Source organism: Rattus rattus, chromosome 3, assembly GCF_011064425.1.
Source record: "Rattus rattus isolate New Zealand chromosome 3, Rrattus_CSIRO_v1, whole genome shotgun sequence".
NCBI lineage: Eukaryota > Metazoa > Chordata > Mammalia > Rodentia > Muridae > Rattus > Rattus rattus.
Window position 1 is genome coordinate 61,751,617 of NC_046156.1, and position 23,003 is coordinate 61,774,619.

Below are 23,003 nucleotides of genomic sequence, written 5' to 3' on the forward strand. Positions count from 1 at the left end.
TCCTGCCTCAACCTCCCAAGTGCTGGGACTACACACATGAACCACGCCTAGCTTTTATTTAGGTTTTCTCTGTTGTCTGATTTATTTTTAATTCTATGTTTACAGACAGTTTTGCTATTTAGCCCTGGCTGTCCCAGAACTCGCTCTATGTCTTCCTGTCTCTGCCTCCTGAGTGCTGAGACCGTGAGTGCGTTCTTCCCTGCCCAGCCTTTTTTAAAACAAAATGCTGTAGTTTGGAGAAGGTAACTTTTGTGTTCTTTCATTATTATTTTGGGTGTTACTTTAAATTTCATTTTCAGTTTCTTAATTAAAAAAAAATACCCTGATTTTTTTTTTTTTTTTTTTTTGGTTTTTTTTGGAGCTGGGGACCGAACCCAGGGCCTTGCGCTTCCCTAGGTAAGCGCTCTACCACTGAGCTAAGTCCCCAGCCCCCTGACTTTTATATCTTGATTTTGTGTCCTGCAGCTATGTCACGCTCGCTGCATTAGTTCTGATCATTTTTTAATGCATTTCCTAGAATTTTCTCTACACGAGACCTTTCATCCACAAACAAAATAAAGCAAAGCAAAACAAAACAAAAAACCAAAATTGAGTACCTTTATTCTATAAATCCACAGGCCAGACATTGTGGTGCATGCCAGCACTGGGGAGGCTGAGGCAGGAGGATTACGGCAAGTTTGATGCTGGCCTGGGCTATACAGTGAGTTCTAGGTCAGTCTGAGTTAGGGTTAGAACCTGTGTAAAAATTAAAGGAAAAAAAACCAGGCTGGGCAGTGGCGACCCACTCCTTTAGTCCCAGCGCTTGGGAGGCAAAGGCAGGAGGATCTTGAGTTGGAGGTCAGCCTGGTCTACAGGGTAAGTTCCAGCACGGCCAGGAATACACAGAGAAACCTTAAATGTGTGTGTGTGTGTGTGTGTGTGTGTGTGTGTGTGTGTGTGTGTAATTGCTTCAGGGGCTAGAGATATGGTTCAGCAGAATGAGTTTATCCAAGTTCTATCAGAGTTTGTGTGTGTGTGTGTGTGTGTGTGTGTGTGTGTGTGTGTGTGTGTGTGTGTGTGTGTGTGTGTAATTGCTTCAGGGGGCTAGAGATATGGTTCAGCAGAATGAGTTTATCCAAGTTCTATCAGAGTTTGGATCCCAGCTCACAAATGCCTGTAATTCGAGCTCCAGGAGATCTGGTGCCCTCTTCTGGCTCCTGAGGGCACTGCATGCTCCCCGCCCGACCCACGCAAACTATAATAAAAAACCAAACCAAACCATTATTTAAAAGTCCCAGGAAAGAAAGCCTTTAAGACAGTAGGTACCAAAGTGAAGGACTGGATGACCGCAGTCCTGATAAATTCTCTTAATGATTCGCCAAGGCTTTCCAGTGGCAGAGGACGTGGAAACTCCAGGCAAAAAACCAACACCGAAGTCTCACAGAAAGACCTTCTTGACTCGGCCTGCAGGTACAAGTCAACCTGAAAGACGAATGGTGCAGTGGGAAGAAAAGACACAGACACAAGGAATGGAGCCAAGCCTGACCCTGGCCGAGAATCGAAGTTTATTTCTGTAGCTCCAGCTTATAAGCAGTTCAGCAGACAAAGCTCTTCTTGAGACAGTTCCTCTTAAACATAGACGGAGTTCCTCCTGCTGCACACACTGCTCTCTGACCTTGGCTGCACACACTGCTCGCATGGCAGCACTCTGGCTCTGCACACCTTCTGGTTTCAAGAAAGCCCGTGTAATTAAATGTAGGGCATACTATCATGTATATGTCTTCATTTCTTTCTTATCGTGCCTGTGAAGATTGTGAGAGCCAGCTGAGATTACAGTAATGAGAGCACTGGGACCTTGGACACAAAGCAATTAATCAAACTACTTTATGGATCAATAAAATCATCGAGCCATTAAATCAGTAGATGTGGGTGTGACTGCAGAAGCCAGGGCTGGAAAAAAATAACAATCTGGTTCAACGTGGCTTAGTTAGCCAATGCTGGTTTAAACGTCTAGGCAGTTTATAGTGAGCATCCAGTACAATTTAGAGAAAGGCTCGGTGAAGATAGGCCCTAGAGATAGGCCACGTGTGTCCTTTCCACTAGGGGAGGATCCCACCTCTGGTCCTGCTTCTGGGAATCTGGCCATACAGATAATACAAAGGCCACCTAGTCTGTTAGGTATGTCAGGTCCTGGTTGTGGGAATTTGGTATGGTCTGGCCCTACCAGAAAGTGTAAATTACCAGGTTATTAACCACCTACTCCCAGCCTTCTGAGTGGAAAGACAGGTTACACATCTTTCCTGTTGAAGAGACAACCCTGCGTGTTTAACATTCCTGGTCTCCCCAGTGCTTTTCTGTGAGCACAGGGACCTTTGCTCTCCCAACACAGGAAGAAGGGGAAGTATGTGTACAGGGAGGGTGGGAGTAGGTGACTGTTAACGAACAGAGCAGACTCTTCAAAACTTACATTTATTTATTGTGTGTCTGTGTAAAGGTGTGCACATACCACAATGTGTGTGTGGAGGTCAGAGGTCAAATTGGAGGGATCGCTACACTGCTCCTGCCACGTAGACCCTTGGATGGCTTGACGGTAAGTTCCTTCATTGCTGAACCATCTTGCCCACCGTAGAGTCGACTTAATATTTAAACGGTGTGTGAAGCTGCTTGGATGCTGACTTGAAGTAACTAACAGGAAAAGGTACTTTAAGCAACTGGAGAAAAGTTCAGAAATGGACTAAGTAGTAAACGATATTGACAAACCATTGTGGAGCCTGGAGAGACAGCGCGGTAGCTGAGACACTTGCTGTTTTGTAAGGGACCCTAAGTTCAGTTCCCAACCCCCATACCAGGAAGCTCCCAGCTGCCTGCAGTCCCAGCTCTGAGAATCCAACATCCTCTGACCTCTGCAAACATGCCCTCACACATACACATACTCACAAAAACAAAACAAGACCACAAAAACCCTTTAAACCAGGAGCAGGGCTGGAGGGATGGCCCAGTGGCTGCTCTTGCAGAGAGCATGGGTCCAGCACCCATGCGGCAGCTCACAACTGCCTATCACCCCAGCTCCAGAGGATCCAATGCCTTCTTCTGACCTCCCAGCACTCAAAGAGAGCACGCATATACATGAGTAAAACCTAAACAGGTAAAATAATGTTTGTTTGTTAAAGGCTAGGACCGTGGGCGGTGCCATCTCAGTGCTAAGGAAGCAGAGTGGAAATTCCCTCGTGCCCATGGCCAGCCAGCCCGGCCTACTTGCAGTGTCCCTGGCCAGTGAATGACCCTGTGAAGGAGGGACAGCATATGAGGACTAACTCACAAGGTTGACTTCTCACCTCCCACATACACACGTGAATGTGCATCCAAATGTGTGCAATCCCACCCCCTCGAGGCACTAAAAAGACTGACAAATTATTTTAAACTTCGTGTCAAAATATCAACTGTTAATTAGAACATTATTTATGACCTAGAATATGGAAAGTAACATTTGTTCAATGGGAGCTAAATAAATATGTCCTTCTTCAAACATTTTTCTTTACATTTACGTATTCGCTGTGTCTATCTGTGAGTCTGTTCTCTTATCTGACACGTGGGTCTTGGGGACTGAGTTGGAGTTGTCAGGCATGGTGACAGGAGTGCTCCCAAGCCACCTCACCAGTTCCTCAGAGGATCACAGTACAACTCACTGCTCCTACAAAAACAGTTGTTTCTGGGTCAAAACTTATTACCCCCATTACTTCCCATCATTTTGGAGGAATGCAAACACCCAAGGCAAATTAGAAAAATTTTAAAAAGATAAGATTTACCTCTGTGTTATACATTTACATACTAAAAAATTAAAGAGAATCCGTAAAAGTATCCCTTATTTGCTAGATATGGTGGTCTCAGAGGCCCACTGCCTATCAGCTAACCTAGGCCTAGTCCCGGGAGCATCTAACCTCCGTACAATCTAACCTGGGCCCAGGATGTTTTCAGCCTCTGAGACTTACTGGTGAGTCAGCTCACCCCTTTCTAGTCCTTTCTGAGCTCTGGCTGGCTGATTCAACTCTGCTGTTCTGGATCAAACTCCTCTCCAGACTGACTTGATTCAAGTCAGATTTTCTTTTGGCCTCTGAATTGCTCTGCTTGGCCTCAAACTAACTCCAGCGATCTTTACCTGTGTCTAGCTTGCTCTCTCTTCAATCTGTCTCTGTAAAACTCTCCTGGTAGAACTGCTTCTTCCCCCTTTCTGCTGCTCTACTCTCCCTCTCAACTCTACTGCACTGCTCTCCATGAATTCCACAAATCCCTGTACTGTACTCTCTTCTCCCGTATTGTCCCTTTCCTCTCTCTTCTCGTGAGAGTTGGGCATATCCTATTCTGTCACGTTTTTCTGCCACTCAATTAGACATCACTTTCAAACATGGGTGTTTCCTTCTACAAACTTATTTACTTGTTTGGAATTAGAGGTGTGTGTTACCAGTGTGCCTGTATTCCAGCCAGAGGGACTCACGGTGTGAGCCACATGATTAGAAACAGGTTCAAATATCCTGTAACAAGAATCAACAGGGAAATTCATAAAGAAATCGAAATAAGGCAGCTATGAGACAGAAATCAGTGTTTTTCAAATATATAAACATACCTATTTCAAATATACAAATATAAGAAAATTATAGGATGTATTAGAAATAACCCCATTTTAACATGCTGAAATGTAAGAAAAGCAAACTTCCCATAGAAACACTTATCAAGATGCTAGCAGGAAGCCTGCAAAACACCCCAGCATTACCTGCCACCAGGCCAAAGACCAGAGTTTGATTTCTGACACACCCATACACAGACACACACACTTTTAAACCTAAAACTTAAAAACAGAAAATCTAAAGGATAATTTTAGGCAGAAGTAAATTCTAGAACGAGATAAAAGAATTCTGTACAAATTCGTCCAATAGGGAATCAGGTATTCTATTAGCTTGTCCTCATCAGTCAATAAGCACATTCAGTTAAAAAAACATGCTCCGGGGTTGGGGATTTAACTCAGTGGTATAGCGCTTGCCTAGGAAGCGCAAGGCCCGGGGTTCGGTCCCCAACTCCGAAAAAAAGAACCAAAAAAAAAAAAAAAAAAAAATGCCCCTCTGAGGATACAGCTCAGCAGCAGAACACACTCGGGGGACACTAATTGCTTCAATTGCAATTTTGTATCTTTCCTGTCTACTAAACCTAAACTTAGGAAAGGTTTTGGAGCTGTCTTTCTATGAAGGACCCTCCCCATCTTTGAGGAACAGCAGAGCAAATGTAAAGACCAATGAAATAAAGGGTTATGTAGCAGTTTTCTGAGATTACAACATCCCATTTCAGAGGGAAGCTCATTTAAAAGACTCAGGATGTTCTAAGGGAGGTAAAACGTCCCATCCTGCTAGATCAGAAAGTGAACAAGTTAACAGTTTCAGGAAGTCCCTGAAGCTGACCAGATTTACTAGGCCCCTTACTCTTTAGATACATATACGCAATAAGGATGAATGGGAGACACTCAAACAAGCCAAGCTGCCTGGAAAGCACTCTGTAACCTGCTATGCTGTGAGCTCCAGTTTTTCAATTTATATGAGCTGTCACCCATGCTGGGGTGGGATCTGATGGTGGAGCTGCCTTTGATCATTTCAGCTCCTGTAAGTAACCTATTATCCATATTCCTCTAAGTAGCCCCAATACAACTCATTGGCTCACCATGTTGGACTTTGGTATAAGTACCTGTGCCTGTTGTTGGTTCCCAACCTGGGCTGCGTAGATGTTTATATGTCCCCAGGAATAGTGTCCCACATGAAGACACTCCTCTAGTCTCCTGCTTCCTCTTTTTGTTCATCTCTTGTTTACACAACTGCTAGAGGAATATTACTAAAATACAGATCTGATCATGACTTTTTCCCCAAAAATGTCTGATGCACACCAACTGCCAGTGAGTCTCTCTGGTACAGATTGAACATGCAAGGCTGTCACTTCTATTTCCTGGTTTTTTGTTTTGTTTTTTTTTTTCCTTTTTTTCGGAGCTGGGGACCGAACCCAGGGCCTTGCGTTTGCTAGGCAAGCGCTCTACCACTGAGCTCAATCCCCAACCCCATGCTTCCTTTCTTAGCTCCACTATGCACTTTGCATTGTTTGTGAGTGATACCAGTCCTAACAGTCCCCCAGAACATCAGTTTCATGTGATCGTTCACCCCCTCCACCCATTCTATGTGTGGTCCTAAGTCTCCATCTAAAACCTAGTACGTTAGTGGCTTACTTCTGTTGGTATGAGAAGAATACCATCCTTGCTGTCAGTGGTTGTTCTCATCGGTATTTATTACTGTTCTACTGAATTCCTGTTTTCAAATGTTCAAACTTTTTCTTCAAGACCATCTTTCTCTACAAAGGCCTGAGTTCCCTGGAACTCTTGCATGAACCAGGCTGGCTTTGAAGCTACAGAGACTCACCTGCCTCTGCCTCCTGCGAGCTGAGATTACAGATGTGTGCACCACACACTACGTTAGCACTGCAGTATTATTTATGCTCTAAAGTTTTTGGTTTTTTGAGTAGAGTCTTACTATGGGGTCTAATCTTGCTTTGAACTCCTGCTTCAGCCTTTCAAGCAGTTAAACCTGCAGGCCACGACATTCTTGAAGTTAGAACTAATTCTTTTCATCCTTTTAGGCTTAAATCTAACTTACTCTATCTCCACATATTTCCGGGTGGGTATGTAACCCCGCTATCTTGTAACTCACCGTAGATACCAGGCTGGCTTCAAACTATCTATGACCTCTGTGACATAGATTAAAGGTTATGCAATCCCCTTTGTACCTGGCATGTCCATTTACGGGACAAAAAAGGCGGTGCTGGGGTTTACAAAGAATGAAATAAGAGTGTATGGCAGGGGCTGCTGGAGAGGGGACCCAGAGGTTGAGAGCACTGGCTGCTCTTCCAAAGGCCTCAAGTTTGACTCCTAGGATCCACACTCCAGTCCTGGGGGATCTGACACACACTCCTCTGTCCAGTGTGGCAGCAGGCATGTACATGGTACACAGACTTGCATGCAGGTAAAACATTTATATTAAATTTAAAAATGTTTAAACAAGAGTACATGACAGTGAATATTCAGCAACGGCTAACTCTTCCTCATGGGATAACAGAACTAGTAGGAAAATGGGTGGTGCTAATGCTAATGTATCCTCTAGCACAGTGGTTCTCAACCTGTGGGTCACAACCTTTGGTGTGGATGGGGGGGTGTCAAAGGACCTTTTCACCAGGGTCACCTAAGAGCATTGGAAAACACAGATATTTACGTTATGATTCATACAAGGAGCAAAATTACAGTTATGAAGAAGCAATAACTTTATGGTTGGGGGGGGTCACCACAAGATGAGGGACTGCATTAAAGGGTCACAGCCTCAGAAAGGCTGCGGCCCACTGCCAGAGCAGCCATGGAGTCTAAGAATGATGACTGCTGCATCTGTAGCTCGGTGGTGCACAAGAGACCCTACAATCCCAGTCTGTGAAGCAAAGACAGAAGGATCTTGAGTTTAAGGCCAGCAAATGCTACACATGGGACTGGTTGTTTTTCTTGGAGAAAAAAAACAAAAGCTTTGACCAGGAGCTCAGTTCGTGGTTAGGCTCAGGTACGCAGTAAGCTTAGAAAACAGCATTATCTGTTTGAGACTTTGTCTGAAAAATAAAATAAAAATAAAAATAAAACAAACCCACCTCAGGAAACCTAGATTCAGAGGCTTAGGTACCTGTGTCACTTACTGCTGTGATCCTTCTGCTTCTGCCTCTGCCTCTGCCTCTGCCTTCCAAGTGCTAGGACCATAGGCACAGATCACTGTGTCCAGCGTCCCAGGCAGTTTTTTTTTTTTTTTTTTTTTTTTTGTTTTTTTGGGGCTGGGGGCCCAAACCCCGGCCCTTCGCCTCCCAGGCCAACCCCCTACCCCCTGGCTAAATCCCCAACCCCCCCAGGCAGTTTTAAACACTGAGGCCTTCTGAGGTCCAGCTGGTCCCAGAAATTTACCGTTCTCATGACACAAGTACTTAATAGACGCTGGCTAGCACCATAACCAACATAGTTTGAATGCAGTGTTCGTCATCAAATTGTAAACGAGATACTTTATTTCAAATGCAAAGAAGGAAACAGTTTTTTTTTTCTTTTTTTTTCTTTTCTTTTTTTTTTTTTTCAGAGCTGGGGACCAAACCCAGGGCCTTGCGCTTGCTAGGCAAGCCCTCTACCCCTGAGCTAAATCCCCAACCCCAGGAAACATTTTTTACATCATGTAAATTTGTCAAAGAATCATGAATAGATTTGTGCATCTCAGTGGAAGACTGAAATCTGCACTGGTGTATATAGAAGACAGGGGCTTGGGAAGGTCACCTTAGTCCTCCAGCCTGCTGGAGGACTCCAGCGTCTATCAGCACAGAGGCCACAACTCTCAGAAAATGCCCAGTTGTGTCCACAGAGAAAAGGGCCTTGGATGGAGAGAAGGGAAGCAGAGGTGTCACTCCAAAGCCACCGTTCACTTGCACCATTGAGGAAGGAATGTGAGAACAGATGGGCCGGCTGGCTTGAATCACATCTTGGGGAAGCTGGCCAGGTTGGTAATGCCACAGGCGTTGTTCTTATTCCGAGCCAAGAGAACATAGCCTTTGTTTCCCCAGCTCTCTCCCCAGCTGTAGAATCAATCAAGAAAAATAAAGCATCTTAATTTATATAGTCCTTAAAACGCTATATTTTGCTGATGTGTGTGTGTGTGTGTGTGTGTGTGTGTGTGTGTGTGTGTGTATTAAGGTGGTTTTATTTTAAGGGGTTTACAGTCAAACCAGGCAGTGGTGGCACAAGTCTTTAATCACAGCACTCTGAAGGTGGAGGCAGAGGCAGGTGGATCTCTGTGACTTTAAGGCCAACCTGGTCTACACATCAAGTTCCAGGATAGTCAGAACTACACAGAGAAACCCTGTCTCAAAAAATGAGCAAAAGTAAAAATAGAGTCAGGATGTGGAAAGAAGGCATGCCATCCAGGTTGGTCTCGTAACAGTCAGTGTTAACTGTCAACTTAACAGAATGTAGCATGGGTTGGAGATGGGCCTCTGGGAGAAGTATTCCCTGAACAGATCCTGCACTGTATAAATGGAGAAACCGAGAGAACATCAGCACGCACTCCTTGTATTCACTACTCTGCTCCTGACTACAGATGGGATGCCAAGTGGCTACAGGCTCTGGCTGCCCAGCTCTCCTTACCACGTGGGCAGTACCCTGGGACTGTTGGAGGAAGCCTTCTCTTCCTCAGTTATTTTCTCAGAATATTTTATCACAGCAACAGAGGACATGGAGACAGGTCTTAAAGATTCTAGAGATTGCTTCTGACAAAGATGACAGGCAGAGGCAGACGTCTCTGCGTCTGAGGCCAGCTGGGCCTACACAGAGAGTTCCAGGACAGCCACAGCTACAAAGGGAGACCAGGGTGGAGGGAGGCCAGGGTTGGTAGCACATGCTTTAGCCCCAGCACTACCCAGGGGACAGACGCAGAGGGAGAAGGAAGAAGGAGAGAGGAGGCAGGAGACGGAAGAAAAGAAAAGCAGGATGTAAGGGGTGTGTGAGGCCGAGCCTGAGGGACGAGCAGCCTTTGGGCCCGTGGGAGTGCTGGGACGGTGGAAGGGTGTGACAAGGAAGACAGACGGGAAGTGACAGACAAAGTGGGAGACAGATCTGGAGAGACGAAGTAAGACGAGGTTGAAGAGTTCAGGGCCACATGGAGCTCAAGGCTAAGCTACAGGAGAGCCTGTCTCAAAAATTCAAAACCAATCAAACAAACAAAAACATCGGGTCAGATGAGACCGCCAGGAATGAGCTGGTCTTCATGTCAACTAAGCCTGATGGGGCTGCGAGCAGCTGACACAGCATCTGCCCATTTGCTTGTGTGCTGCTAAGCATCTTGCCCAAGAAGCGGCTTCCAGCAAATGCTTTGGGCACTACTGTCTGCCCGACACATGCTAGCTCCATAACATGAGCCTGGAAGGAACCCTGGGAAGCTGGAGGAGAAGTTCGCTGCTACAGCTGTGGGTAAACGGCAAGAGCAGTGCCTGCTGTTACCTGTTTTTAATTATCCAGTACTTATGTCCCTTCTGGGTGCCATAGCCCACCACCAACATGGCATGGTTCACATTATCACGGTCGCAGTTTTCGTCATAGTACACACCTACAAAGCAAAACTGTGGATGAGGTTCTCGGCAGGGTGGGAGGGCCCCCATGTGACCCCCGTCTCAGGATTTACAGCTGAGACACCCTGTACTGCGGCGGCTGCCAGACTTAGCAGATGGAGTCTGACTGAAAACGAAGCACTCGATCGTCTCGGGGTCACACCCACACCTGAGAAGAGGGGGCTCTCACCTCTGCTGTAAAATTGGAAAGAGGTCAAGCTTGCATCGATGGACACAGAGACGGGTCCTACCCGAGCCACTGCTCTCTTCAGGGCTTTCTCGTTCCCCACAGGGATCTCTCTGTACCCTCTGCACTTAGCTGCCTTTGCCGTGGCGTTATACATACAACTTTCATCCTGGAAAACAAGAACAAAGGTGGAGTCAGAGAGAGTCAGTCAACTGGCAAGGGGTTCGTAAAAAATCCAACCAATGTTAGAGACAACCAACTGGTCGTTGGGTCTTAGCATCTTAGAACACTACGAAAAGAAGCTAGGTACCAGGATGTACACCTGTAATCCCAGCAATCAAGAGGCTGAGGCAGGAGGATTGCCATGAGGTCAAGGCCAGCCTGAGCTGCACAGTACAATCCTGTCTTAAAAACAAAAAAAGTGTAAAACAAACAAACAAAAAAAAAACCCTCAAGTGGTTTCCTGTTTTCTTTTTTCTTTTTCCGGAGCTGGGGACTGAACCCAGGGCCTTACGCGCTCTACCACTGAGCTAAATCCCCAACCCTCCTGTTTTCTAGAATTCACAAAAACCAACTCCAGAAGAAGACAATACTCTTTGTTTCTTTGTACATATGTATTTGTTTGTGTATTTTGTCTGTCTGTGTATGGGTGTGTGTGTGCACCAATGTGTGTATATGTACCTGTGTGTGTACACATTCTCTTGAAGGCTAGAAAAAAGCACTGGGTCCTGGGAGCTAGAATTACAAGTGGTTGTCAACTGCCTCATGTGGTACTGGGAGTAGATTAACGTTGTCTGGAAGAGAAAGCAAGTACCCTTAACCACTGAGCCATCTCTCCAATTCCTTGTTATTGTCATCTTCTTTTCTTTCTTTCTGAGACAGTATGTCATGTAGTCTAGGCTGGCCCTGAACCCACTACATAGCTATACATTGATGACGCTGAATGCCTGGCCCTTCTGCCTCTGCCTCTGTCTGCTGGGATTACCTACGCACCCCCTGAGAGACTATTTTCACTAATGCGGGACAGGGAAAGATAGTTGGTTTTTTTTTTTTTTTTTCTTTTTTTTCAGAGCTGGGGACCGAACCCAGGGCCTTGCGCTTGCTAGGCAAGCGCTCTACCACTGAGCTAAATCCCCAACCCCGATAGCTGTTTTAAGATTTATTTATTTTATGTATGAATATAGTGTAGCTGTCTTCAGACACACCAGAAGAGGGCATCAGATTCCATTACAGATGGTTGTGAGCCACCATGTGGTTGCTGGGAATTGAACTCAGGACCTCTGGAAGAGCAGTCAGTGCTCCCAACCACTGAGCCATTTCTCCAGCCCCTAAAGATATTTAAAATAAGATGTTTTTTGTTTTTTAAAAAAACACAAATTATCTCCTGCCTGTAGCGCGTGTAAGCTTCAGTGGGCAGGACGGTACCGGCTGCTCTGAGGGAGAGTTTGCCAACACCAAACCCCGCTCAGGAGACGCCCTGGCTCTCTGTACATAACTCAGGGGTGCTAGAATGAGGTAGAGCCTCAGCTGGATCAGAGACAGGATGAGCACATGACATGACATGAGAATAAACTGACCGCTAAGTAGTTTAGTTGTGACTCCAAAAGCACGCGTGCTTTGCAGTCTCACAGTATGGGATCTCATCAAGGTGGCAGCTCTTGCTGGAAATGTATTCTCCTGCACGCGACCTCAAACACCCTATGGTTGTACCTAAAAGAACACATCTCTAAATACCAACAGTGCTGCCAGCAGTGGATGGACGGTCTCAGGTTACAGTGATTGACTGCCTTAATTTCTCAAAGTCTATTTTCTGCCCCATGACTCTGGTATTAGACTGCTCAGATCAACCAGACAGAGTGGTACATCGCTGCAATCTCAGCGTGATACAAGAGGAGTGCAGTCTGTAAGCCTTGGCATTGCATGGTCTCAAAAGAGAAGGGGGGTGGGGGAGAGAAAGGCACAAATGAAATAAAGGAATGGACTTAAAAGAAAATCAGGGCCTGGCATGTTACAGACTTTGACCCCACCACTTAGAAGGGAGAGCAGCTGGATCTCTGTGAGTCCAGGCCAATCTGGACTATAATATCATGGATACACACACACACACACACACACACACACACACACACACACACACACACGCATACCAGGACATAGAAACTATTTTTCAGCAAACAGGATGGTGTAGTGTAGGATAAATCATGTGAGCTGAGCTAGAAGGGCAGCCCTGACAAGTACCAGTTCTTGCTGAGAACCCAGGTTTGGTTCCCAGCACCACACGGTATCTGTGACAACAGTTCCAGGGGATCGAATGTCCTTCTAACCTCTGGGGGCGCCAGGGAAACACATAATATATACATGCCAGGCAAAACCCTTATATACATAAAAAAATCTTCTAAAAAGACGTAAGCTGTCATTTGTTAAGTGAATAATTATTGGTTCTTTGGTATTACTTTTCTCAAATCTATCCTTAAATTGCTGAGTGGGAAATATATTTAATAATGTCAGTAAATCAACAGGGAGCAGATTAGACTTTACTTAGAGGGTCTGTATTTTCTATTTTGGGTTTTGGTGTTTTATCCCATTCTCTGTTCAGAGAGGGTCTCATGTAGTTCAGTCTGGCTACATTCAGATTCCCCAGGTAGCTTAGGGTGATCGTGAACTCCTAATCCTCCCACCTCTACCTCCCATGTGCTGGAATTCCTGGCATCCACACTGGGCCTCATTATCAGTTTAGAAGAAGTACAGATGACCAGGGAAATACTGATGAAGATGTGACTGTGTGTCAGGGGATTTCTTACAGACGGCAGGCAGGAGTAGTTTCTGGCAACAGTTTGGCATTACATAGTAAATGTAAAGATACACACGCTTCCACACCCAGGTGACTATGTTGCAAAGTAATGTCCCCTGGATTCCATCTCACACGGGGGCATGGGAAGAAAGGCTGCGCAGATAAGCAGACCTGGCCATCCTGTTGGGGGTACTGGCAAGGTGGCTTAGCTGGAAAGACTTTAGCTAAATGAGCCTGATGACTACAGTTTGGTCCTCAGGACCTAAAGGAGGAGTCCACAGAGTTTTCTCTACTTCACATGCATGCTATGGCACAGCCCACCTGGACACACACACGTACACCATTCATACAGTTACACACTAACAAAATTTATGAAATCTTAGTTTGGGTACGTATGGCAGTACATTGTGACATCTCCTTAAGTATCAGCGAGCAGCTGCCCTTTTAGGAAAACACACTGAGTGTACACTTTCACACTACATTCTCACCACTGACTGAGTGTACACTTTCACACTACATTCTCACACTGACTGAGTGCACACTTTCACACTGCATTTTCACCACTGAAACGTGCAGCTCCTCTCTCAAAGGTCCATATCACCAGGAATTCTTCATCACAGGGCTGAAGAGGTGGCTCAAAGTCTTCCAAGATGATGAGAATTTTGGCTTTCTACAGCAAATAATTCTATTAAGAAAGCAGGACAGCCATGTCTGGAACCCAGGCCTGTGACCCCAGCACTTGGAAGTTGAGGTAAGAGAAATTCAGGGTTGTTTTCAGCTACATAGTGAGTTCAAGGACAATATGGGCTACCTGAGACCTTCTCTCAAAAAAGGGGGGCAGCCTAGGATACCTAGCTGATTAGCTTGGGATACATAGTAAGATACTGTCTCAAATTAAAAGGAAAAGGGGGGTGCAGGATACAGTAAGAGAAAACAGAACCATGTCAGGGGAAGACGCAGCATAGGGCTGCACACTGCGGTGGTCTCACCTGCCCCACATACGGGTAAGCGTCTTCAGAGTCAATGCCTCCATTCTGCTGCACATATTGGAAGGCAGTGGTCATATAGCCGCCTCCACAGCCATAGTTCTCAGACACACAGTCCACGAGATTCTGGGGACTCAGAGCTAAGAGTTTGCCAGTTTTCTTCTTGAGTTGGCCCTCCAGGGCACCCGCAGAGCTGAAAGCCCAACAGGAACCACACTGGCCCTGAGAAACATACAGAGGAACTGTCAGTCATCATCCTTCACAGAGGGTGTGTCTTTCTGTTACCCTGATAAGACTTCATGCACTTTATGATGTCAGGCACAAATGCTCTTTGTTGTGAAGCCCTGTTACTGTCCCTGTTGATTAAAATTGTGACCACTGACTCCTTTAACTGACGTATAGTGGGGACTTTACAGTACAGCTCTGGAGACAGTCCTTCTAAACTCTAACCCTGACTTGGCCTCAGTCTCCTCACCTTTAAAATGGGAGTAAGTTGGACTTGGTGGTACATACATGTAACTCCATCACTTAAGTGGTGGAGGCAACAGAACGGAGACCAAAAACTCAGTCATAAACTAAGTTGGAGGCCAACCTGGGCAAGAGACCTTGCCTCAAAAGAACAAGAAAGTGAGTGATACTAAAGTTAATGAGATTCCTGTGTGCCCCGAGAGACTCCATTCACATGAGAACTGCAGACGCGACTTACGCACAGCAATCTCTCAGAAAGTGCGGCTACCATTAGCGTTTGCTCTCCTGGATTGCAGACCTTTCTCTTTCTGAGATTATACTTCTTAAGAATGAGAATTTCTCCCCCCGCCCAGGAGCTGGGCCAGAAGATGGCGGCCGCCTCGGAGCTGAGGCTTCTAGAGAAGAGTCTGGGACTGAAGCCGGGGAGTAAGTACAGCACTCAGGGCGAGCGACAGGTTCCAGTCCTACAAACAAACAATGGCCCCAGTCTAATGGGATTGAGCACCATTGCAACCCATCTGGTCAAGCAAGCCAATAGGGAGCACTTGCTGGGGAGCACTGCAGAAGAAAGGCACTAGTTCAGCAGTGTTTAGAGTTCAGGATCACTCGAGTAGATGGACACCCAGTAAGGAAGACACCAGACTCTGCTGAAGGATCTCAACTCCTATCTGGAAGACAAAGTCTACCTTGCAGGACATAACACTACCCTGGCAGACATCCTCCTGTACTACGTATGGGCTCCACCGCTTTATATTGACCTGACAGTTCAAGAAAAGGAGAAATATCTCAACGTGTCTCGCTGGTGTTGCCACGTTCAACATTACCCAGACATCAGGCAGCATCTGTCTGTGTTGTCTTCATCAAGAACAGACTCTATGCCTACTCCCACTAGGAGCCCCGCTGGGCAGCGGCAGGGTAGAAGTGAAGTGGAAAGTGTTCTTGACCATGTTACTAATGTGAACTGATATGACGTCATTGTCCCTTGTGAAAGCGCAAGCTCAAGTCTGAGTGTTTTACTTGTCCCTTAGATGAGGCTTTGTAATGTTTAATGTAAAAGTTCAGCTGTTATCCAAACAAATCACAATCAAATTACAAATCTCGCTTTTTATGAGCAAAGTTGATTTTAATAACAGTTGCAAATCAATGCTCAACCTTAAAAAAACATTGCTGTTGGTGTCATTATCTGGCTGTTCATTTTTTCATGTTTTTAAAATTCATTTTTCTCTTAGATATTTATTGTAGTTTATTTACTAAAACCTATGACAAATTATGTTGAGGAATCAGAAAGGGAAGATAGATATATTTGTTCTCAAAATATTTATGTGAGCTAGTAAATGTGGTTTTAAAAATCAAAAAAAAAAAAAAAAGAATGAGAATTTCTTGAGGATCAGGGAAGCACCTTAGATCTTAAATCTTTAGCCCACAGCTTAGTGTAAAAATGTTAAAGTAGAAAAAAACCGTAAATATACAAAATAGTGAATTAATACCGATTAATTAATTCGTTATAGAATGTGCTATATTCTTGTAGCATGAGATATACCACAGTTCAGGTCAGATTACCCCCCCCCCATTCCTGCACACAAGAAAGCACCTGGTTTTTGACTGGAGTAACATAGCCTTTCTTTCGATAGTCGATGGAGTCTGGGACTCTGCCTTCCCACTCTGGGGTATAGAGAGTGTCATTACTGAAGGATCTCGAAGGTGGCACTCTGAGTCCAGTCATCTTCTGAACCACTTCTTCGCTGGTCTGAGACAAAGGAGGACATCAAGTATGAGCAGGGACCAGTGTAAGGACAGTGGGTGGGCCCGGGGCTGAGAGGCAGCTCACCATATCTCCCAGGTGATTCATGGCCAGCTCATACGTATGGGCACCAAGAGAGGCCTCAAGATTATGGACAGAAATTTTCTTCAGGTTTTTTTCCCAAATTAAACGCCGAGAGATTTCATCCACCTACATAGGATAGTCGATAAATTTGTAGACTGTGGTTATACAGGTAGTTTTAGAAGAAACCATGTAACAAAACCAGAAAACATTTACAATCTAACTGGGGAACTATAGACACTTAAAGAATACAAAACCGTATGTAAAGCTCTAGAGAGACCAAAGAATAATGCATTACTATGAGAAGCATTCCCTAAAAGAGTGATCCCCACATACACACCACACAGCCCCATCTATGGTACCAGGTATTGGACCATCGACCCATTCCTCAGCTCCCCTCCAGCTAATACATGTGTAAAGCAGATAGAAGAACTGAAGCACAGAGGTTAAAGCTAGCTGCAGTTAGAGGATGAGGACTGCTTCCTTGGGGTAAAGCACTGAAGTGTCACTGAAGGGAATCTTGATGCTAAAGTATCATCCTGCGTCCCAGCCCTCCTGTGTGCTCCCCTTGCAGGCCCTGGCACCTTGCTGTTGTACTGCTTCCTGTGGGTCTTCTTCCACAGCTCCCACTGGGTGTCCAGCGTTTCCTCCGGGTATAGAGCAAAGCTCACCACGGGTAGCAGCAGAAACTTGAACACCCACATCCTGGTGAAAGGAATAATTAGGGGAGATTTCCACTGGCAGAAATTCACAGGTTGGCTTTGGATGTGCAAAGGTGGCAGGCAGGTTATCGGGAAAGTGGCTTTTAGCTATTTAAAAGCTATAAAAATAAATTTTCTACCAGAAAATTGTGTACACACACACACACACACACACACACACACACACACACTTAATCCTAAGGGATTCATAAACCTAAAAGTACACTACATACACACACAGACACATAGACACACACTTTCTTCATTTTAGAGCTGGCCTTGAGCTCATTATGTTGACCAAGATGGCTTTGAATTTAAAGTTCTACCCCGCTCCCCACTGTGCCAGGATTAAAAGTGTGAGCCACTATGCCCAAGAATCCCTTCTTTTGAACTATGAGACAGGGACACTTGTCTGTATGTGGAAAGCAGGGAATCACAGGCAATTCTCATGTAAAGCAGTAACAGACAGAAGTTGGGGGAGGTGCTGGATCATCTGACTTCAATCACTGTAACTCCGGGATGTTCCACCAACACTGCACATACTTTACACAACCACGGTGGGAAAGGCTCGTCAGCTCTCTTCCCCGGTATCCCCGTTAGGGTACACATGAACAGAATAAGCACAATGATGGCTACAGAGCCAGAGTTCTAGCTACAATGCGCTTCATGCTTTGCCTGCACCCAGATCTTGCTAGGAGAGGACAGGACCGTTTTGGTTCTTTTTTTTTTTTTTTTTTTTTTCCCCGGAGCTGGGGACCGAACAGGACCTTGCGCTTCCTAGGCAAGCGCTCTACCACTGAGCTAAATCCCCAACCCCTGACAGGACCGTTTTGATAGTATTTATCTATACTTTGTTCACTGTCCCTACATTTGCCCTATCCACTTCCCTTTCCACCTCCTCTCCTTTAGGCAGGAAACTGCTCTAATTTTAACCAGATGTCACGGGTAAGTCGCTTTTCTTTTTTGTTTTTTTTTCTTTCCAAACAGCGACGTGGCTGCTTTACAGGGGGAAAGCCTCAGGCGCTATGGAGATGGAGGATGGAAGGACAATATTCCGTAACGACCAAGTTCACAGCTCACGGCTCGCCAGGCATTTGCTCTGGCTCCATTAATTTCTTGTGATGGCTTAATTGCAAGTTCTTAAGTTTAGAAACTATTTCCCATCACCACCAGAGCATATGACTTGGGCAACACTGCAACATTTTTATGACTTTTGCAAAGCAGGAGAATATTCAGCAGAACATTTAGTAACTGGATTGTTACAGGCATGGAGACTGTTGTTAATTCTTCTTCCTCCCCGGGAGTCCGCTAACTCTTACACAGAACTCAGAAAGAGTGCGCTCTTGAGAAAGGCTTACAGAATCCTCTTCCTTTGCTTTTACCGACAGCCACATATTCCTTCTCATACAGACTCCTGGAGATTTCCAGACACATTTTGTTTAGCCAGAAAAGGACTATAGGCTATGCTGTTATTCGGGGAACTTAAATAATTTTGTCCCCAGCTCACAATATCCTTTCTCTTTTTAACATAAGGTTAACTGATAGGAATGAGACACTAAAGGACCCAGAAGTTAAAAATGTTACCTGCAGTTGAGAATCTGTTGTCTATGCTCTTTTCAGACAGGAAGTGTGGCTACTGTAATGGAAGACTAAGGGTGCTGGATTTATTCTGTAAGGATTGCGGAAGTCGACTCCAGCAGTGGCTGGAAAATCTGGATAAGAAAGGGAGTCAGAGATAGGATGAAAAGGGAGGTGGGAGTTAGGGAGGAAGGAACATTTGCACAGTGTGTGTGTGTACAGTATCATATGCCAATGTGGACAGCTGCTAAGTGTTCAGTTTCATCTGACTGTCCTTGGGGGCAAAAGTAAGACAGCACATTATTCAGACTGAGACTTTCGGGGGGAGGGCAGGAAAAAACACAGTCCCAGATGACTCCATCCCTCCTCAAAACGTCTTACTGACAGTTTCCATCTTTTCAACCCTTCTAGTCATGACCCACCTCCTTATCCTGAACCGTTTCCAACGTTGCGTCAGATCCTCTTCTGAGATGATGGGGGGGTGGGGAAGGGAGCACAAGGAGGGGGGATCAAAGGCTAGAAACGTAAGGCTCTAATTTAAACATTTTAAAAAGTTTGTGACTGTTGGTTATTAACCGCTTCTGGGCAGGGAGTAGTTTTTCTAACCCATTATGGCTGCAGAGAGAGAGGAGCTGCCCACAAAGTCCAGGTGAAATGGCTCAAAAGTGGCCAGAAAGTTGAGTGTGTGTGATACTGCAGTAATGCCAGCTACTCGGGCAGCTAACCATAGCTGTGGGCACACCTCTATCCTCTCAACATACACGCTGGGTGCTGGGGTAGATGTTTCCTTGTGCGGTCAATGCCAGATCACTCTACAGAGTGAGTCTGAAGCCAGCCAGAGCCATACAGTGAGATGTCATCTCTAAACAAGAGCATACTAACAAGTTCAACCTAGCCTAGGCAATTTAGTGAGATCCTGTCTAAAATAAAAATGCTGGACCATCAGCCCAGGAATGGCACCACCCACAATGAGCTGGGCTCTCTCTCTCCTCAACCATTAAGAAATGCCCTACAGGGCTGGAGAGATGGCTCAGTGGTTAAGCGCACTGACTGCTCTTCCAGAGGTCTTGAGTTCAATTCTCACCAACCACATGGTGGCTCACAACCATCTGTAATGACTCCAATGCCGTCTTGTGGCGTCTGAGGACAGTGATAGTGTACTCATATACATATAATAAATAAATTTTAAATAAGATTCTAGTTGCTTAAATGGAGGACAAAAGTAATTTACAGAAGGCTAAAAGAGGACTGAGGAACGTAACTCAGTGGTGGTCGGCTTTCCTAACATTCTGAGACTCAAGGATCCATGCCAACATAACAGTAAGGAAGACAACTGATCCAATGTAGCACTCGCTGTTTACAACCCTTGGATCTACATTAATGGATACACGTGTGACGCTACTGCTAAACTCGCAGGTGGTGGAATGTCGGATGAGTACTGTTTCGAGATCATTAAAATCCTGAACGAGGTCCAGTCACAAGAGTCTCCAAGTGCTTCCCCAAAACCCAGGCATGTGACAGGTCATCAGAGTCTGGCTTGGCCAACCACACCCACAACTCCATTTTCTTCCATACACCCTCGTGAGGGATTAGGAAATGAAGGACTTGGGGCACAGAGGATATCACCACAGATGTAGACAGCTTCTAGTTGGATTCCTGGCACACCCCAGGAGCTCTAGAATTACCAATGTCCACAGTGGAGAGCCCAGGTCCACATCTGAACTATTTACCATTCCCTTCCTTTATCTGGGAGAACACACTGAAGAAAGCCATTGGGATATCCCGCCCACAGTGGCTTCAAATCCAAGAACGCTCCCCAGCAACTTCTGCAAGATGAGACAACCCCCATCCCCAGACAGTGTGAGCAGCTGTCTACTGACTACTCATGATGTGTCAGGATCAGGTGGGCAAACGAGAACAGGAGGCTCAGTGGTCAGGGCCCTGTGCGCTCTGACTCCTGAAATGAAGACTCAACCGTGCTCTGTGCTTGTGTGTGGAGCTCATTTATGAATGTTTAGTTGTGCATGTCCGTAACAGGGTCAGGGAGCCGCAATCAACATCACACAACACAACACACTTTATAAAAGAAAAATACTTTGTTTTAAAATCTTTGCTACATGTCATTATTTTTGCCACTGTTAAGGCTTAGCACAGATGGCCAACAAGAAAAAACAATCAAAAATAAAACCCTGAAGGAAAAGCAGAACAAACCCCTCAGAGAAGCTTCTCCCTCCCCACCCTTCAAAAGCCCTGTAATAACTGTACATTATAATTCAGATCACATTTAAAAACAAGTTGATTATTAAAAAACAAGTATTTCATTGGAAACCCAACTTTTTGGTTCAGTAAAATGTGATATAAATATATATGTATACTGTATGTGCACATAGAATAAAAAAATAGCCTCCTGTCCACTCTGTTACCTGGCACCGGACTGGAGACAAATGGAGGGAAACAGTAACATTCCCTCAGCCTCTCCATGAGCCTCTCTACCTGGGCTTCTCATCCCCCATCAATACACAGAATAGATCTTTTCCACATTAATTTAATCTTTGACAGGAGCCGGTTTAACAAAAAAAAAAAAAAAAAAAAAAAAAAAAGGCTGCTGATGTAGGAGGCTCACCTGAGGACGGACATGGGTGAAAGCAGTAACCTGCTTCTATGGCTGTAATTATCAAGGGACCCTGTTGGGATTGAGTCCACCTAACACAGACTTATGTTTGTGCTCAAAAGCAAAACCCAATTTCAAGATTAGAGAAGGATTAAAGAACTCCAGACTTCAGACGACCTAAAGCTGTTTTGGTGACAGAAAGGAGAGGCTACTGTGCAGAAGGGCTTCTATTTGGTTTACACACTCATCGGTGAGGACGACTCGAAATAGCTAATCCAAGAAGTTGAGTTTCCATGCAGAAATAACCTCTCCAGAACATGTGTGACTCTGACAGAAAAATGCAGCATTATTCTTATGGGCAAGTCTGGGGTTTCTGACAGTGTTAATGTAGCCAGCCTATTTTGGTAATATCTGCAGATCTTCCCGATAAATTGAAAGCACCAAAGAGCAGCAGTAATCCAGCTTGACCACTGAATGTGTCTGTATTAGGCTAACCCTATCAACGGAAGGCTGGGTATTGGCTTACAGTTCCATTTTGGCTGGGTATGGATTTAAGTGCAGCAAAGACTTAATTTAAATACTCTTTGGCTGCAACACTAAATAGAAAAATACCTGGAAAAATTATTTTTCATAGGACACTTTGAAGAGCAAACAAAGATAAAGAAAATCTGGGACAAATTTTGCATATACTCTCTAATAGGGAGAAAACAAAACAGGAACTCAAAAGCGCTCTCTCTCTCTCTCTCTCTCTCTCTCTCTCTCCCTCTCTCTCTCTCTCTCTCTCTCACACACACACACACACACACACGCACGCACCGCACACGCACATATGCACTCACACACAAACACAAGTGTTCATGCTCTTTCTGGTCTCTTTCTGGAGACTGCTCACTTCTAAGGCTCCAGCATATACCCTACCATATTTTCATGATCCTCAGTTATGAGGATATTTCTCCCTTCCTCCTCTCTATTCAGAATTTCTATCCAAACAAGCCACAGTATCCAATTCATGGCTGCCGGATTCTTCTATTCTGCCCCTTGACTCCAGCACAAATCATTTCTGTGCAACTTCTGGTCAGAAGATATAAGGACAGGAATTCTAACCTCACCTATCCTCAAAATTTCAGAGGATCCTAAAAGCCTGTGAAATTCATTTAATTTCTTCTATAATGTTACTCAGAGAGTCAAGGGGTGAAAGGGGTACATGTCAGGGGTGAGGGAAGGGAAGGGAGAGGAACTTTTACTCTGTTTACAGAAGAATTGCTTTTAAAAACAGTGATTTCCCCACCCTATCCTCACCCCAATAGCTCTATTCAGAAAAAGGGGGAAACATAGTTAGATCAGGAAACTCTTCATTGTTGTAGGTATTGCTCTGGTCTCCCAGCATGGACAGCATTTCCTAATGAGAAAAGGTTAAACTTGGATCACATACTCTTACTTAATGAATTCCCTCCCAGCACCCACACCACCACCCACACCACCACCCTTCCTGAGCTGTACAGGTCTGGATGCCAGGTTCTCAACCTTCCCCTTCTGAGAACTCACTCCTCACCTCAGCCTCATTCCTCTGTTCCTTTCCTTCTTCCTCCTAAGTTCCTTCATTTTCCTCTTTTCTAGTCCTCAACATTTTCAACAGAAGAAAAATGCATGCCAACCTACACTATGCATCTAACATCCAGAGACTGG

General features: G+C 45.1%; 2 protein-coding genes and 1 pseudogene across 6 annotated transcripts in view; 1 reads left to right on the plus strand and 2 right to left on the minus strand.

Annotated features, from left to right (window-relative positions):
• Positions 1–8,237: 8,237 nt before the first annotated feature.
• On the minus strand, positions 8,238–17,571 carry Ctsk (cathepsin K). Its single transcript, XM_032897739.1, has 7 exons — positions 17,012–17,571; positions 16,434–16,556; positions 16,197–16,352; positions 14,141–14,359; positions 10,364–10,529; positions 10,067–10,172; positions 8,238–8,646 (listed from the first exon to the last, which is right to left on the minus strand). The coding sequence occupies exons 1-7, from the start codon at positions 17,129–17,131 to the stop codon at positions 8,547–8,549; spliced, it is 990 nt and encodes a 329-aa protein (XP_032753630.1). The 5' UTR covers positions 17,132–17,571; the 3' UTR covers positions 8,238–8,546.
• On the plus strand, positions 14,684–15,497 carry LOC116896551 (annotated as a pseudogene).
• A 4,752-nt stretch (positions 17,572–22,323) lies between the features above and the next one.
• The window catches only part of Arnt (aryl hydrocarbon receptor nuclear translocator), a 56,726-nt gene continuing 56,046 nt past the window's right edge, over positions 22,324–23,003 (minus strand). For all 5 annotated transcript variants that reach the window (XM_032897743.1, XM_032897740.1, XM_032897741.1 and 2 more), the window contains one exon: positions 22,324–22,716. In XM_032897743.1, the coding sequence (XP_032753634.1) occupies positions 22,627–22,716 (90 nt within the window). In that variant the 3' untranslated portion in view covers positions 22,324–22,626. The remainder of the gene's footprint in view (positions 22,717–23,003) is intronic.

Bases quoted from the DNA above. Each gene is read 5' to 3' on its own strand.
- Ctsk (XM_032897739.1), bottom strand. From the start codon at position 17,131: ATGTGGGTGTTCAAGTTTCTGCTGCTACCCGTGGTGAGCTTTGCTCTA. The intron at 16,353-16,433 runs GTGAGCTGCCTC...CCTTTGTCTCAG, and splicing joins TGAATCACCTGGGAGATATG to ACCAGCGAAGAAGTGGTTCA. The intron at 8,647-10,066 runs GTAACAGCAGGC...TTGATTCTACAG, and splicing joins TACTGGATAATTAAAAACAG to CTGGGGAGAGAGCTGGGGAA.